The sequence below is a fragment of the Megascapheus bottae genome, chromosome 28 (genome assembly GCF_031878675.1).
Source record: "Megascapheus bottae isolate mThoBot1 chromosome 28, mThoBot2.hap1, whole genome shotgun sequence".
NCBI classification, from domain to species: Eukaryota; Metazoa; Chordata; class Mammalia; order Rodentia; family Geomyidae; genus Megascapheus; species Megascapheus bottae.
This window is the reverse complement of record NC_143536.1, coordinates 8,116,503-8,134,814: the sequence shown is the minus strand read 5'-3', so window position 1 is coordinate 8,134,814 and position 18,312 is coordinate 8,116,503. Positions and strand designations below refer to the sequence as shown.

The 18,312-nt window shown below is 46.6% G+C and overlaps 1 protein-coding gene across 2 annotated transcripts in view; it reads right to left on the bottom strand.

Annotated features, from left to right (window-relative positions):
* Positions 1–18,312, bottom strand: part of Bicdl1 (BICD family like cargo adaptor 1) — a 70,978-nt gene that overhangs the window by 11,709 nt on the left and 40,957 nt on the right. Inside the window, exons 3-7 of one of the 2 annotated variants that reach the window (XM_090320240.1) lie at positions 15,281–15,397; positions 11,882–12,028; positions 4,775–4,954; positions 3,932–4,150; positions 2,856–2,999 (exon numbers count right to left, since the gene is read on the bottom strand). In XM_090320240.1, coding sequence (XP_090176366.1) covers positions 2,856–2,999; positions 3,932–4,150; positions 4,775–4,954; positions 11,882–12,028; positions 15,281–15,397 — 807 coding nt within the window. The remainder of the gene's footprint in view (positions 1–2,855; positions 3,000–3,931; positions 4,151–4,774; positions 4,955–11,881; positions 12,029–15,280; positions 15,398–18,312) is intronic. The other variant, XM_090320241.1, reaches the window with a different exon arrangement.

Here is an 18,312-nt window from a genome sequence, read left to right as displayed (position 1 = left end):
TCCCTTTGAGCATTCAGAAAGAGAAGATCTTCAGGAGAAAACTAATCCTTTTCCCCACATGGGACATGAGTGCCACCACCTGCCCAAAGCAGTGTGGGAATGGAGCCACTGAGACTGGCCCAAACCCCTCCCATCTGCAGAGCTTCTCAGGTGACTTGCCGTGTGGGGATATCTAACACCAGACTCCAAGAAATCTACACGTTGTATTTCTGAATGAAATAATGCCTCCCAGTGAGTTTCTATACTATAATCCTGGGAAGTAAACCAAACTAAAGAAGCCCAAGAGTGGTCACCATAAAGAGCTGGTAAGTGCACAGCGGAGCATCCCTGCTGTCCCAGCCTCTCAGACAGGGAGGAGGGAGGATTGCTTGAGCCTAGGAGTTCAAGAAGGGCATAGGCCACATAGACAGAACTCTGTCTTCAAATAAGTAAATACAACTTCAAACCAAAGATCTTTTAAGTCAATCTACCACTGAGTTGTACTTCCCAATAAACCTTTGGGCCCAACTTTCTCTTGTGCTTTTTTTTTCACTTTGGAACATCTGACCCTGAGTGTGAACTGTTCCCTGGCCCAAACAAAAACAACAACAACAGAACCCCAACAACTGGGAGAGAGCAAGGGAAGGGGTGACATTGTGCCTAAAGAAATGGTCTCTTGCCAGGTGTGGTGGCTCATGCCTATAATCCTAGCTACTTAGGAGGCTGAGATCTGAAGATCGAGGTTCAAAGCCAGCCTGGGAACTAAAAAGTCTGTGAGACTTTTTTTTTTTAATGTTGTTTTATTTTATTTTGCCAGTCCTGGCCTTGAGCTCAGGGCCTGAGCACTGTCCTTGGACTTTCTCAAGGCTAGAGCTCTACCACTTGAGCCTCAGCACCACTTCTGGCTTTTTTTCTATGTATGTGGTACCGAGGAATTGAACCCGGGTCTTCGTGCATGCTAGGCAAGCACTCTACCACTAGGCCAAACTCCCGGCCCCATATGTGAGACTCTTATCTCCAATTAACCAACAGAAAACTGGAAGTGGCGCTGTGGCTCAAGGGATAGGGTGGTAGCTTTGAGCTGAAGAACTCAGGGACAGCACCCAGGCCCAGAGTCCAAGTCCCACAACTGACAAAATAAATAAATAAATAACTAAATAAGAAAAGAAATTGTACTCTTGGGTAAGGAGTTTGGCCTAGTGGTAGGCAGAGTGCTTACCTAGCATGCACAAAGACCCAGGTTTAATTCCTAAGCATTACATACATAGAAAAAGACCAAAGTAGTGCTATGGCTCAAGTAGTAGAGTACTGGCCTTGAGAAAGACCAAGGACAGTGCTCAGGCCTGAGTCTAAGCCCCAGAACTGGCAAAAAAAAAAAAAACAAAAAGAAAAAAGAAATGTACTCTTGCCAAGTGTAGTGGCTCATGCCTATTATCCTAGCTACTCAGGAGGCTGAGATCTAGGCACTAAAAAACACGCGATTCATCTCCAATTAATCACTAGAAAATGGGAAGTGGGGCTATAGCTCAAAGGGTAAGGCGGTAGCCTTGAGCTGAAGAGCTCAGGTACTGCACTCAGGTCCAGAGTTCAAGCTCCATGACCCCCACAAAAAAAAAAAGTTGAAGTCAAGGCGGGTGCCAACTGCTCACACCTGTAGTCCTAGCTACTCAGGGCTAAGATCTGAGGATGATGGTTCAAAGCCATATTGAGCAGTAAAGTCCATGAGACTCTTATCTCCAGTGAACCACTCAAAAACCAGAAGTGTGGCTCAAATGGTAGAGTGTTAGCCTTGAGCACAAAGAGGCTCAGGGACAGTGCCAAGAACCCAAGTCCAAGCTCCACACATGAAAATAAAACAAGAAACAAAAAGTTGAGGTCAAACCACATACATAGAAAAAGCTGGAAGTGGTGCATGCTGTGGCTCAAGTGATAGAGCTCTGGGTGGGGGGACAGGCCCAAGGACAGGCCCTGAGGTCAAGACCCAGGACTGGCAAAAAAAAAAAAAAAAAAAAAAAGTGGCGGTCAGAGCAGTCTGTTTCCCAGAGTTTAGTGACCCGGCTTTGAGTAGCATCTTTTCATGTTTTCCAATTCCTAACAATAAGAAGAGCAGTGCCAGCTGCAGTCTCCTCATATCTTCCAAGAAGATAGCATCAGCAAGTCTACTAGATGACCCCAGAAAGTACTGACAGAAGCAAATACCAAGCTAATGCCCTGCAGCAGGAAGGGATTGGGAGAGGGTTGGGTGGGTGGGACAAGGTTTAAGCAATGCTGGCTAGTGCTTCTCCACACACAACAATCTACACACTAACATGGCCAATAGGGAGAGCAGCCTCTACCCACTTTCCAGAACAGATCTGAGAGGTTCCTTCTTGGGTGGGGCTGTGTCTAAATCCTTCAACAATTTTTTAGATCAGAATTCAGATGTCCTTCTCCACCGCTGGCAAGAAGATAGAATCATGATCAAACAGGAAAGGAACAATGAGGGCAGCAGCAAGCGTTCTGCAGCTGACAAACAGGCCCACAGAAGTGAAGGTGCTGACAGAGGAGTGGCCGGCAAGATGCACTGCTCTTGGCTGGCCGACTCCCCTGCCCGGAAGTGCTGGGAGAATACCTGAGAGTGGCCTGGGAGCTGCTCTCAGCTGTCAGCATCAATTTGGCTCTGCAGACAGACGTGTTACTGCAGGAATGGAGGATCAGCTATTCTTGCCCCTGCCAATTACGGTTTGGGCTAAACAAAGGCTGTTTTCTTGTCTGGGAGACACTCAGCTCACCTGAACTTCAGGTCACACAGTTCCCTAAGGTTCTGGTGGGGGACAATTTCGTCTCACACAGGTGGACATGCGCACAAGCCCTGCACTGAAGATGGTGATGCTTACCTGACTGTGGAGTTGCTGCAGTTCTTCTAGGCTTTGCCTCAGTTTACCCCTCTCTCCCTCCATGAGCTCTCTCAGGGCTCTTGAGTCCTCACTTGTTTGCCTGATCTGTTCTTCTAAGGAGTCATCATCAATTCTCCGAGAGCTCTGACAGCAAGAGGAGAGAGCCAACCAGGCAGGGAGGGGTGGGAGATGGGGAGAAGGTGGACAAGCAAGTAGAAGGATGTCAGAGAAAGGACAGCAGGGGAGATGAAGGGAGGAGAGGAAACAAAGGAGAGGTGTGTGTGGGGGAACAAAACGGGTAACAAACAAGGGGTGAGAGATTAGGGAGAGAGAATCTCAAACTCAACTTGCAAATTATAGCTAGATGTTTGTTTTTGTTTGGGGCTCTAGAGGGAGAAAGCTGTGTAGGTGAATGCCCCACCATCTGATGGCTCCCTTCTCCCACCAGGAATACAGTCTGCAAAACAACACAGCCTGGTCAGAGCCTTCATATTACTGCATCCATTACAGATAGAGACATAGTCACACTAAAAGACCTAAGGAAAAACAATTGCTCAGAGCTGGGCGTGTGAGTAGAGAGTAAGCCAGGAGAAATGTTTCAGAACTGTAGGGAGGGATGCTAAGCTGCTCAGGACATCCAAGGAGCCACACTGGAATTCTGTGAGGTCCTTGCCCATCAGCTTCCTGCACTCACATTCATATTCTTTTGGTGCTCACACCACTATAAGGACCAAACAGAAGAGCAACTTGCAATTTTTACCTAATGTGAATTTTTCCCTCCATAGTTTCTAAGCAAAGCCTTTAACTGAAAGCTGCCAGACTGTATAAAATCAGATGGAGGGAAGAACTTCATCTGTACCCTGGCAATTGCAAGAGGGTGACCTTGGAGCCTCCCTTCCCTGGCACTCGGCCTCTCTGAATGATCTCTAATAGTCCATGCTCTCACACAAATGAGGGCTCAGGAGGAGCTCTGGCAGGTACCTGGCAAAGCTCCAGTTCAGCATTTACTTTACTTTCCTCACTAGATTTCGACTGCCCGACCCTGCAGACAAGGCACTTCTCCCACCAGCCCTTACCGTGGGCTCCATTCCGTCCACGATGCTCTGTATCAGTCTCTTGAGCTCACTAAGGGCGGTGCGCAGGCTGCCGGCTGGCACGTCCTTGGCAGAAGAAGTTTCTGAAGACTCATCCATGGAAGAGTCTGTGGATACGGCTGAGTCGGCACTGTCATTTCCACGAAGGTGTGAGCAGAGATAGCGAACTTGGCAGTAGGCTTCCCAGAGCTGCAGCCTCAGCTGTGTCACAAGTGATCATTGTCATTTCAAACCCTACAGAGGACTTGTCCACCTTTTTGTCTAGAAGCTAAACCCAAATACAGGAACCAGAGACCTTGGTTCTGGGAATGAGGGCTTTTGTTTTCAAAAAATTACCTCTCCCAAGAAACAGTACTCTTTTGAGCCCTGTACATCTTCCCAAACTCCTGGCTCTTACTTTTCTTGCCCACCAGCCACTTCTGTTTGCTAAGCAAAGCATTTCTTTAGTATATGATGGGAACTGTTAGAGTCAGGAAACGGTTGAGGGAATGAGAAGTATGAAAAGAAGCTACGGGGCTAGTTCATGAATGTTCTAGTCCTCTCTGTCTGAGAAATGAGGCGGATTACTGGTCACCAAACGTCTCCTCACTGTCACATGGACAAGACCCAGCAGATCATAGTCCTCTGATGGCGCTGCTAGAGGCCTCAATGGACAAGGCAGGGGAGTGACAGGGTCAGATCTGCTTTACCTGGCTCTAGCCAGTATGTATGGGAGCTCATGAAGGGCCAAAGACCTTGCCAGACAGTAGTGGAGCCCTGAAGAAGAGAGAATGGCCAAGAGCCCGGGGACTACCGCCCTGCTGGGCTGGCAAAGTACATCAGCACCTGCTCTCTTTCCTGCTCCAGTTCCTCAGCTTCCATGCTCTGTTCGATCTCTGATAGCAGGGATGTGCTGGTGGCAGCAGAGCTCTGTAGGTTCCTCTCCTCAGTGAGCTCCTCCACCTTCACCTGCAGCTGCCGGTAGGACAGTCGCACCTCCTGGAGCTCCAGCTGGCTTTGGTGCAGCTGTGGGGAAAGCAAAGGCTAGGAGGTTTGCCCAAACCAGACAGCAACAGTGCTGGAAGCTGACCACACTGCAGAACAGCCACTACCTCACAAGAAACAGGCGGGGGGGGGGGGGGAGATTTGGTTGGCAAGGCACAGATCAGGAAGATGCTACAGGACAAACAACTCGCTGTTTCTTTAACAAGTAAGCTTCAAGAAAAATATAGGGAAGGCACAGAATCAGTGGAAAATGGGTGAAAATGTGCAGCAACAGGGCCCACCAGCTGCATTGGATATTGATGAAAGTGAACCAAGCAACTCATGGGCGGAGATGGGAGAGGGGAATGAGAGAGAATGAGGAAGGAACAGATGATACTAAGCAAAAGGAAAGAAATGTACATGTAACCTGACACAAGTAAAGGCAACTCTGCTGTATATCATCTCTAACACAACAATAAAGTATATATGTACTTTTTTTAGAAAAGGGGAAAGAAAAGCATTCACAGAGACTTATGGAGGCACAGAAGGGAACTCAAGAAAGAAAGGCTAGGGAGGAAAATAGAGGAGAACGTGGAAGGTTTGAGAGTGATCAAAAAGCACTGCATTCATAACCTGATATGGGACTGTAACCTTTTTGTACAACTACATAATGATGATGATAACGTCATGATGATGATGCTACAACTGGGTAACTATTACCAAAGAAAAATATAAAGGAGGAAGCTAGAAATTAAAAAAAAAAGACTCACGAGATGTATTAAACAGCTGCAATGTGTAGGTCTGTAAACTTTTCAAGTTTATGCCATTTATATGAAAATTAAAAATTTAAGCTAATTGAGTGTAAGGACGTGCTGAATTTTGTAATGTTAACAGAACACGGCTATATACTTTGAATATCTCTACACTTAGTGCTCAGGACTAAATCCAAAGCCTTGCCCATGCCAGCCAAAAACTCTACCACGTAGCTCTATCTTCTTAAAATTCTTTTATTTTAGGGCCTAGCCTATTGATAGAGTGCTCGCTTAGCATGCACGAAGCCCTGATTTTGTTTCTTCAGTGCCACATACACAAAAAAAAGCTGTGGCTCAAGTGGCAGAGTGCTAGCCTTGAGCAAAAAGGATAGTGCCTGAGCCTTGAGTTCAAGCACCAGGACTGGCAAAAAGAAAAAAAAATTCTTTTATTTTAGAAGTACAAGTGTGTGTTTGTCTGTGCAGACACACGAGTTCCAGTCCTAGGGCTTGAACTTGGGATTTGCACACTGTTCTTAAGCCTTTTTGTTCATGGTTAACACTTTACCACTAAGCCACAGCCCTACTTCTGGCTTTTTGGTAGAAACTAACAATAAATCTCAGGGACTTTCCTGCCCAGGTTTGCTTTGAACTATAACCCCTAGATCTCAGCCTCTTGCATAGCTAGAATTACAAACATGAGCTACTAATGCCCAGCTCTCTCTCTCTCACACTTTTTTTTTTGCCAGTTCTGGGGCTTGAGTACTGTCCTTGGGCATTTCTCAAGGTTAGAGCTCTATCACTTGAGCCACAGCACCACTTACAGTTTTTTCTATGTATGTGGTACCAAGGAATTGAACCTAGGTCTTTGTGCATGCTAGGCAAGCACTCTACCACTAGGCCAAACTCTGGGCCCCCTCTTTCTTGATTTTATTATTATTATTATTATTATTATTATTATTATTATTATTATTATTTTGCCAGTCCTGGGCTTGAGCTCAGGGCCTGTGCACTGTCCTTGGACTTTTTCTTTTTTTCTTTTTTTTTTCCAGTCCTGGGCTTGAGCTCAGGGTCTGAGCAATGTCCTTGGACTTTCTCAAGGCTAGAGCTCTACCACTTGAGTCTCAGCACCACTTCCGGCTTTTTTCTATGTATGTGGTACCAAGGAATCGAACCTGGGCCTTCGTGCATGCTAGGCAAACACTTTAACCACTAGGCCAAACTCCTGGCCCTCCTTGGACTTTTTCAAGGCTAGAGCTCTACCACTTGAGCCTCAGTACCACTTCTTGCTTTTTTTTTTATGTATGTGGTACCGAGGAATCGAACCCGGGTCTTCGTGCATGCCAGGCAAGCACTCAACCACTAGGCCAAACTCCTGGCCCTAAAAATGATCTTGCGAGGCTTTTAAAAATCAAGAAAGAGGGGGCCCAGAGTTTGGCCTAATGGTAGGGTGCTTGCCTAGCATGCACAAAGACCCAGGTTAGATTCCTCGGTACCACATGCATAGAAAAAAGCTGGAAGTGGTGCTGAGGCTCAAGTGGTAGAGCTCTAGCCTTGAGAAAGTCCAAGGACAGGGCTCAGGCCCTGAGCTCAAGCCCAGGACTGGCAAAAAATAAAAATTAAAAAAAACCCTCTCAAGATCATTTTTACATGGCAAGATTGCAGGAATCAACAAACTCAGTGAACTAGATTCCTCAAGAGAGAACTGTGGCTCAGAGAAGGGAGGGAGATGGTATAGAGAAGAAACAGCAACATAGGGGCCAGAACTCACTGCTGGGCTCTTTCCCCTCACTGCCTCTACTTCACCCTTCCTCATTCTCTGTGGATGCTCTCTGAAGTCCACAAGGTGCCATTCTCTGGCAAGGCCACCACTGTGGAACATGAAGACTACCACCCACCACTGCTAAATGCTGCCTACTTCTCAGTGCCTTCCAGCACTGACTTGCCTCTAATCCATCAGGGTTATCGGTGGCCTGCCCATCACCAGGCACACAGCCATACGTGACACCTGGAGTTCCTACTGTCTTGTATTTGTGGATCACTCCCGTCTACCTTAAAAGACTTTTTTCCCTTGAGACATATGGTAGTGGAAGAACTTCCTGAGACTCATCTTTTTATAAAATGGCTGCTTCTGGGGCTGCTTCTGTTCTGTGAATGAGCAGGGACACTGCACCCTTTTCTTCAGATTTCTTTTGGCCAGGCCAAGTCTGCTTGTGGCTCCTGAAGAGACACAGAGACTGTAGGGAAGCTGGCAGCAACTCAGAACCTTCCTTGTGAAGGAAGCAAGCTGGCTTGCAGATCTTTTAGCCAGTCTTATAAATTTAGGTGCCATGAGCCTCACTCAGCCCTCATTGCCAGGAAACTACTGGCTAATAGTACCAGAGGCCTGGATGAGCTCTAATCAGGTTGTAGCTGGCTACTCAAAGAATGCAAAAAAAAACTGGCCGGCCTGCTCAGCATGGATCCTTGGACTGGCAACACCTGCTGGTTCAGTGGGAACTCCTCCAGCCCATTCTGAGGAAACTCAGTGCCAAAAGAAAAATCAAGGCTACCAGGGGTAAAGGGACATTTCTTGGAAGCATTTGGCCTGGTTACAAGTAGCATATTAAACTGCAAAATGCTTTACAATTATTTTTTAGACAATCCCATATATATCTCAGCAGGAGAAGTTCCACATAGACAAGTATGAATTCTTATGCATGGGGCAAAATTAGTTCAATTACTCATGCACATTCAAAGGGACTTAATTCATTTTAACAGCAGGAGAACAAAAGGCCAGGAGGGCCCTCTCTGTGGTCAGTGGTAGATTCATCACCTGGGCAGAAATGTGGAGAAACTAAACCAGACCAGGGAAGAGTAAGATAATGCTCTGATATAGAAAATAAATAGCATTCTTTAAATGAGAAAGAGAAAGTAGCATTCTCTGTGTACCAAAGACAACATTGAGTTTACTTCTAGGCATGAGCACACTAAATGCTCTGGGTTTGTGTGGAGAATGAAGTTGAAGCTTACAATACTCAGGTGGGCAGAAGTGGAGCACTCTCCTTATCTGACATTTGAGGGGCTGAGATGGCGTGATGGTATGTGCTCTGTTTACTGGCATACATGATCATCGTCAAATCCCAGTCTCCAGGACACTTGCTCCTTGGGTCACCCCACAAATAGTGGATCCTGCACTTTGCTAATGAAACTCTTGTGATCCACTGGGCCCAAGGACCTGTGTACACTTGTAAAATGCCTGATTGGTATGAAAAGGACAGCTGAGTGGTGCTTGGAAGGGACAATTTCCTTTACTGAATGAGGAGTGTAGCACAATGGTTTGATAAAAAGTGCATGTTCAATAAATTATAATTTCAAATCTCGGTTCTAAGGCCTGAAAAACAAGCTTGGATTAGATCTGTGTTTGGGACTGGAAGTGTGGCCTAGTGGTAGAGTGCTTGCCTAGCATGCATGAAGATCTGGGTTCGATTCCTTCATACCACATACATAGAAAAAGCTGGAAGTGGTGCCGTGGCTCAAGTGGTGGAGCACTAGCTTTGACAAAGCCCAAGGATAGTGCTCAGGCCCTGAGTTCATGCCCCAGGACTGGCAAAAAAAAAAAATCTGTTGCTGGGTGCGGTGGCTCACACTATAATCCTAGATACTCAGGAGGCTAAGATATAAGGATCCCTGTTCAAAGCCAGCCTGGGCACTAAGAACGTGAGACTCATCTCCAATTAGGTGGCTCAGGGGTAGGGCAGAAGAAGAGTTGAAGAGCTCAGGGATGGCACACAGGCCCAGAGTTAAAGCCCCATGATCCACAAAAACAAACAAATAAAACCCCTGTGTTTGCCAGCAGGTCCCCAGTCACACAGTGAAATCAACCAATGGGGCTTCCTGGAGGTAGCAACCCTTTTCTTGCCTGCTTAGCCTTCTTTTCTCTGTCTGAAGGCTTTTTTAAAACTACAGGATTAGACACATTCCAGGGCCACTGACTGGACATCTTACAAATGTGATATAGCACTGTACAATCGCCATCTGAGTCGGCTTCAATTTTTACTTGTACTGTCCACAGGCGGGGCTTTGTGGAGGACACTGGTAACCACTGGCAGCTTACATGAGTAGAGGAACAGAAGGCACAGACAGAAACTGTTAGGAGAGGTGAGAATCCCACTACAGACTAGGATAACAGAGTGGAAATTTCCTGGCTTGTGGGAGTCCTCTCATCTGTGTAGGACAGTTGGAAGGCAGTGAACATGCAGAGGGTTTGTGAAGATGTTCGTGGGGCCTGACCTGGGATTCTCATTCCCACAGAACATACAATCTGTGACACTGGTTAGTACACAGGTCCACAGGCGTCTTGACTCTTTCTTCCCAACTACAGGTCCTCCATTCTGAATTTGAAATAATAACTTTCCATTTGTGAATTATCCTTAGCTGAGAGTTTCTTTTGGCGGAGGTCATTTCTGTTTTCCCTTTCCTCAACATGTTCTATCCCAGTAACTAAGCCCTAAGAGAGTGCCTGACAGGGGAACAAATGTTGGTCAAAATGACTTAGTCTCGATCCTACCCAGGACTCAGTACACAATTTGGGATAAGTGATTTGTCTTCTCTAAGACCTAGATTTATGAGCATTTCTGTCTCCTGTGGAGAGGCCACAGTGTTCAGTGTTATTGTTGTCAGCTTTGAAAAATGAACAAACCCCTTTCCCAGTGCCATTTTACTTCCTCCTTCTGTTTCTCTCTCCCTCTTCAGTGCTGGGAATGGAAAGCAAGGGCCTCTGCAAGCTAGGTAAGGTTCTATCACCGACTTATACTCAAGCCCATTTTCTTTTTCTTTTTTGCCAGTTCTGGGGCTTGAACTCTGGGCCTGAGCACTGTCCTTGGGCTTTGTCAAGGCTAGAGCTCTACCACTTAAGTTACAACACCACTTCTGGATTTTTCTATATATGTAGTACTGAGGAATCGAACCCAGATCTTTGTGCACTCTACCACTAGGCCAAACTCCTGGTCCCTCAAGCCCATTTTCTATTCAGTATTTACTTAGGCCTCAATACATGCAAAGTTAACAGAAGGCACAAAAACCAAGGCAGAAGAACATTTTGCTACTTGCTCTCCATCAGAGAGCATGGCTCAGATGGCAGCTGTGCTGATGGGGTCAGTGACAGCAATGTTAGCTCCAAAGAAGCCTTCCTATGAGCCCAGTGAGGCGGGTCTGGGCTTCAGGCAGGGATGCACCTGGCCAACCACTCTGCCCCAGATGATACCGTCCCAATCCAATACACACCCTACTATACTCTAGGAGAAGCACAGCCTATCTAGTCCTTAGGCCTAGGCCAGTCCAGCAAAGCACCTTTGTAGTAGATACTATGCTCTCTTTCTGGGGAGGCTAGGAGTGATTATCTTTTTGTTTGGGGGCTTATTTCCCATCAAGTGTGAGCTCTGGAATTCAGCTGAGCCCTGGGATTTGGGGTGGGAGGAGGAGCAGTTCCAAAATAAGAACAAACATAACTCAAAATGCAGTTTCCTTAGGGAGGAAAATACAAGATTGATCAGTCTCACAAAGGGGTCAGCCTGTGCCTTTCCTGGCAATGAGCAGAAGCAGGATGTATTTTGCAGGGTTCAGTGGGCCGCTTCTTGGTTTCTGCTCTGCACTAGCCAACCAAATCCCTCAACCAGACAAGGAGAAGCAGAGAGCACCATGAGCTAAGCTCAGAGAGCCATAGGCACTGTCTGAAATCTAGCAGGTTTCATATATACCAGGAGGCCAGAATGATACATGGTGTTCCAGCTAGGTTAGCAGCCCAGAAACTACTTCAGGGTCCAGTGGCTCAGAACGCATGGGAGGGATGGACTGTGGGGGAGCCAGGCATTTGCTTGGCTCTGGACATGTTGGTGGGTACTCAGTGGAAATCACAACAGCAACATCATGGGAGCTTGACATTAACCCCTCACTTTTTTTTTTTTTGCCAGTCCTGGGGCTTGAACTCAGGGCTGAGCACTGTCCTTGGGCTTTCTCAAGGCTCTACCACTTGAAACACAGCACCATTTCCAGCTTTTTTTGAAGTATGTGGTACCGAGGGTCTTCATGCATGCTAGGCAAGCACAAAGGCCAAACTCCCAGCTGACACTACCCTCTTCCCACCTACTCTGATGTGGTGCTGGCCTCCTGCTCTTCCTTTCTGACTAAGTGCTACCACGGTCTGGCCCTAGTCCCACAGGACATTGTTTCTGCCCAGTACCTGAAGATCTTTGTCATGGCCTTGCCTCTCCAGGATCAGCACCCGGTCCTGCAGCTCCTCCACGGTGCCTTGCAGCACGTCATTCTCCTCTAAGGTGGCACTGAGACGATGTTCCAGTTCCCGTTTCCGATCTGACAGCATCTTGATCTGAAAGGTGGAGAGCCAAAGGGTTGGTGTGGGGTCACACCCTCGGATACATCAGAAGAGGGACTAGCCCCAAACATGAAGGCATGTGTCTGAGCGTTGTGTTGTGGGACTCAGGGGGCCCCACCTCAGAGAGAAGAGCTGTGCAATCCTGGGCTGAAGAGAAAGGCCCTCCCCACCAGATAGCTCTCTGGCAACAGGTGGGAGTTAGCCGTGGGGAAGCTGGAATGTGGGCTGCCAGGCAGAGGAAGGAATAGTTAGTGCTCTGGAAATTCCAGAGATAAGACAGCCCCACCTCGCCTGCCCTCAGCTTTACCCTAGCTCCACCACTGGCAGGAATAGAACCTGACCTGTATTCGTCTTCCTTTAAATCACAAGCACCAGAAGTTACCCAAGGAATCCCTGGGGCTTCTATGTTTTCATAATCAGGCTCTTCTCCACCCTTTTCTTACAGCTAGACCCTCTGGCACTAGAGGGCACAGCTCAGGTCTGGGGACCCAGCTAATAGAGGAGATAGACTGGGTACAGAAGCCATTGCACTGTATCAGTCTGTGCTCTGAGAAGGAACAAGACAGGGACCATGTGAATAACTGGCTGTGCTCAAAGGGACTGTACCCGAGCAAGTAGTCAACAAGTAGAAGCAAATGCTCTCCTTTCACTGTCAAGACCAGCTTGTTCACACTGGGTACCTAGCCAGTCTCATGATGCATGCCATCTCCAATGGGAAGGCCTGGCTACTCAACTCAGTGCCAAGAAGGCAGTTGAGTAAAGAGATGTATGATCTTCTCTGGCCTGCAGGTTTGCAAGGATTAAGCTAAGCGGGCACTCCCCATGGCCAAGGAGAATAACCACCCTGTGAGCACCTCCATCATTGGTTCCAGAGTCTTCCTAATTTTCTCAACGGTGACCTTTGGAGATCTTGCAGGTCCCTGTGGCTCTTGCCATTTTTTACTTCCAAATGGCACTGATTTTTTTTTTAACCCAGCTACGTGCTTGCAAATTCTCTCCCCTTATTGGTTAAAATATTCCCCTGGCTGGGCGCCGATGGTTCCTATCTGCTATCCTAGCTACGCAGGAGGCTGAGCTCCGAGGATCGAGGTTCAATGCCAGTCCAGGCATGAAAATCTATGAGAATCTATGAGACTCTCTCTTTTTTTTTTTTTTGATGGGTCATGGGGCTTGAACTTGGTGTGGGTGCTGTCTCTGAGCTCTTCAGCTCAAGGCTACTACCCTACCCTTGAGCCCAGCCCCACTTCCCATTTTCTATAATTGGAGATAAGAGTCTCAGGTCCTTTTGTGCCTGGGCTGGCTTTGAACCTTGATCCTCAGATCTCAGCCTCCTGAGAAGCTAGGATTACAGGTGTGAGCCACCACGACCGGCCCTATGAGACTTATCTGCAATTAACCATCAGAAAACTAGAAGTGGCCCTGTGGCTCAAAGTGATAAAGCGCTAGCCTTGAGTTCAAGAGCTCAGGGACAGTGAGTTTAAGCCCCATAACCGACGCTCCTCCCCCCAGAAAAAAGGAAAAAAAAGATCTTTCCCCAGCTCTGATCTAGACTGGAGAACAAAGACTTCACACTCTTCCAAAGCTAGATTCTTAGAACTTTTGTGGGAGACTTTGAAATGGGTGTCTAAGTCACCCTAGATCCTGAGATTCCACCCCCTACCTTTGCTCTCACTCTACCCCAAAGTCTACTCACTGCTGCTCCCTGGCCATTAATCAATCAGATATGATGCCATCCTGGAGAAAAGAGGTATGTGGCCTCTGTCCAGAGAGATCAGGTGTCTGTCCAAATAAAGAAGTACTGTCTCTCAAGTGTGCACCTGGACCAAGACCAAAAGGAGCAGGTCCCTTTTGTGAATGGGCCCACTATTGCCCACACTGAACCAGAGTCACCTGCATGAAGGGAATTCTCACTCCAGTTCATTTTCATTTAAATACCCTCCGCCCTTTAAATTCTCCGTCCCAGGGATCACCTTGCTTCCTGAGTTTCACTCAGTGAAGTAATGAGGTAATACAATTCTGATTTACAACTGACCCTTAAAAATACCTGAGTCCTGACTTACATGAAATGAACAATTTCACAGCTTAGCCTCTGAAAGTAGCAGTGCTTCTGGAGCTCACATTAGGCTGTCAATTCCCTCACCCCACCTTCCACACCCGAACCTTGTTGCGAAACCTGGCAATAAGCATTCCTGAGATCAACCTTGTTGGTGAGGATCTAGAGGAAGTGGATGATGGGGAAAAGGAAGACAGGCAACTCCAGTCAGAGCCTGGCAGGGGCAGTTGAATGGCAAGTCATGCACACAAATGTCACAGACGGGCATGCCAAACCCCATGGGAACAAACTACTTACTTCAAGAACCTGCTGCTCAATACCAGTAGGAATTCCAAGGGAAAGGAGGAAGGAAGAAGATGGGAGGCAGAAGAGAAGAGAAGACATTGACAGACTTTAGGAAAAACATCTTCAGGTCATTTACAAATCAGGGAAGCAGCCATGGGGTTCTCTGGTCTGACAACGGCTGATTCCTAGCCACAATGGGAAGCGGATTCTTCCATCAAGGTCTCCCGCCCTGTCTCTCAAAGTCTGGCCTGGCCAAAGGGGACAAGGAGCCCCTGGGAGCAGATCTGATGGAAGCCTCCCAGGGAAATCCCTGTTTGGGCCTGGCAATATAACCTTCGTCTTCTCCTCACCTTCCACAAGTAGGTGCGCAGAGTGTCAGCATCATCACTCTACTGCTACTTTCTCCCCCCGCCCCCGGGGCTGTCACATGCTTCCAATAACATATCCGTGTCCCAGGTACTGTACTGAGTACTCTCCATGTATTAACCCACCCCAAAACTCCCACTGCTTTCATTTGACAGGACAGAGTAAGAGTAACCCCTGTGAAAGTGAACTCAGCCCGAGAGGTACCAAGGAAGGGAAGATGGCCTTCCCAGCTCTTATGTGGACTGGAAAGTATCTTCTCTGCAGGGACTGACAGTCAGTAAATGTAGGTCATTCATGATTTCCACACCCTGTGCTGTCACTCTGAGCATCTTTAGTTTTCCAGACAGGCTACCTGGGAGCAAGGATCAAGTGTTCCTCATTTAGTTTCTCACAGATGCATTTCTCTTTAGAGGTTTTAATCCCTTTTATATGGAGCAGAGATTTGTGTCCCAGTTCAGAGGACTCCTTATCCAAAGACCCAGTGTTCATAGCCCAAGAACAGCCCTTCGCCCCCAAGCACAGCCACACAGGAGGAGCCTCACCTCAGCCTGAAGGCTCTCAAGCCGGATGATGTGCTGGTTTGTTGATGAGTTTTTCTCCCGGAAGTCTTCTCTGAGTGCATGGACCTGCATGGAGAGCTGTTTCTCCACTTCAGAAGCCTGCAACAAAGGAAACTTTTGGAGTTAATCCAGGGGCTGTGCAAACAGAAGTTGGTTAGATTTCTGTCTTTCATTTCTCAAGCATCCCTTTGCATTTCTAGCCTGTAAGGATGAGATGTGGTTTTCCACATCCCTATTTGTATGATAAACACTCTGCCTAGGTCTTGGGTCACATTACTGACAGGCCTAGGAACTAGTAAATTGTCACATGTTAACAGTATTACTCTGCATATAGCAGAAGCACAGTAATATCTACTAAAGTGAGATGAAAATGTGATAAGATCAGTCTACTTCCTGCTTTGGGTTCCTTTATTTCTCCTATCAACTTTTGTTTATATTTCTCACTTCCACTCAACATGGCTACTATTTGAACTTCCCTGTTATAACTTAAGATATTGAACACTTGTCCCTCAAGGATACTTTTGCAAGGTATAGTTCTCTATGCTGACTGAGGTGCTTCTTTCTTCTCTACCTGTTTGTTCTCTGGGGCAGATGGACCTCTAAAAGAAAACCCACACCGGAACCTGATAGCCAGCCTCTTTCTGAGGGCCCAATAGCTTGTTTTCGACTTTCCAAATGCTTAAAAACAAAGTGGCTGGTCCCTCTTCCCTAAAATCATGTCATCATGTTTACTGAAGGCCAGTGTGGTATCTCACACCTGTAATTCAAGTTATTTAAGGCAGAGATAGAATCACCGCAGTTCAAAAGTAAGCTGGCAAAAAAAGTTAGTAAGACCCCTTCTTAACCAGCAGGATGGGTTTAGTACACAGACTTGTTATCTCAAAAATGTCACAAACAAGAAGACCCTGAACTAAAGCTCATTTAGGCAAAAGTAAGACTAGCTAGGGAAAAAAAAAAGGCTGAAGGGGTCAGCTCAGGAAAAGAGTGGCTAACTAGTAACTAGGAAGCTCTGAGTTCAAATCCTTATATTAATATTTTTTAAAAAACTGAGTGCTTATCATGTGCCAAGGACTATGCCAGACACTTCTAATATTTCAATTGTCACCTGCAATTTACACCCAGGGACATGAAGGAATGGCCCAAGATCTCAGTAAGTAGCCAGATACTGATAGCTCATGTCTATAATCCTAGCCACTCAGAAGGCTGAGACCTGAGGATCATGGTTCAAATCCAGCCATGGCAGGAAAGTCTATGAGACCCTTATCTCCAGTTAACAATCAGAAAACCAGAAATGGAGCTATGGCTCAAAGTGGTAGAGCAGAAGTGCTCAGGTATAGCACCTAGGCTCTGAGTCCAAGCCCACAACCCCCTTCCCCCACCTCAGCCCAGGAAAAGTCTCAATAAGCAACAGCATCAATAAACAGTGGGCCTCTCAGATTGTGACTGCAATCCTGCCTGCTTATACTTCGAGACAGCTTTCACCATTTCCTTTGTTCACTATCAGAACCATACTTTACAAGAGGTGGTTTTTTTTTTTTTTTTTTTTTTTTTTTTTTGCCAGTCCTGGGCTTGAGCTCAGGGCCTGAGCACTGTCCTTGGACTTTCTCAAGGCTAGAGCTCTACCACTTGAGCCTCAGCACCACTTCCAGCTTTTTTCTATGTATGTGGTACCGAGGAATTGAACCTGGGTCTTTGTGCATGCTAGGCAAGCACTCTACCACTAGGCCACACTCCCGGCCCCGACTTCTAGTTCTTTTTGCATCAAGACAGGGCCTTACTTTTTGCTTAGGCCTGTACCTAGGCTGGGATCTGCCTATTTTACTCTTCCTGATTGAGCTGAGATGATAGATGTATTCGACCATGATCAGTTTCTTCTACTGAGATGGAGAGGAGGAGAGTGTTCACAATCTTTCTTGCCCAGAAAGCCTAGAATCACAATCCTATGTACCTCAACTTCGTATGTAGCTAAGATTATAAGCAGGAGCCACCACACCTGACTTGGGTACTATGAATTTTTTTTTTATACTAGCCCTGAGGCTTGAACTCAGGGCCTAAACACTGTCCCTGAACTTCTTTTGCTCAAGGCTAGTGCTCTAACACTTGAGCTACACCTTCACTTCTAGCTTTTTGGTAGTTTACTGGAGATAAGAGTCTCACAGGCATTCCTGCTCAGGATGGCTTTGAACTGCATGCAATACTCAGATCTCAGACTCCTAAATAGCTAAGATTACAGCTAAGAACTACCAGTATCCAGCTGAAAGGTTTAAATTATCTTCAAAAACCTAAATATCTAATTTTCATTCCATATAGACTGAATGATAAAGAAAATAAAAGACATTTAAGAAAGACTTCTGAGCAGGGCACTGGTACCTTATGCCTATAATCCTAACTACTCTGGAGACTGAGATCTGAGGATCATAGTTCGAAGTTAATCTAGACGGAAAGTCCATAAGACTCTATTTCTAGTCAATCACTAAAAAAAGCTAAAAGTGGAGCTGTGGCTCAAGTGGTAGAGCACCAGCCTTGAGCACCAAAGCTCAGGGACAGCTCTCAGGCCCTGAGTTCACGTTCCAGGTCAGGCTGGCATGCATCCTTCCCTGCCCCCACCCCCTCTCCCCCCTTGCCACGCAAAGAAACTCTGGTTCTATTACAGAACGCTGGGAAGGTTGACAGTTATCACCTGAGTACTTGGGTTTTTTGTTTGTTTTTTAAGTTTTCGCAAGGATCTTTAGTATGACAGGGTTAAAGTAGGGAGAAATGGAGGAAAGAAACATACCTTGCTCTCTCTGCAAGAAATGGGAGTTAAAGACTTCTTAGGTTTCTACCAATGTATCCTCAAGCTGAAAAACCAACAGTGTATTCCTTTCGCTAATGCCCAATTCAACTGGAAAAGCACCTAAGACAGGCACTTCCCTTCCCCACGGCGTGCAGCTGTTCCATAATTACTTTTCTTATTGACACCATTAGCAATGTATGAATGATTCTCTAACCTGGAATGATAGGTTTAAACTGGC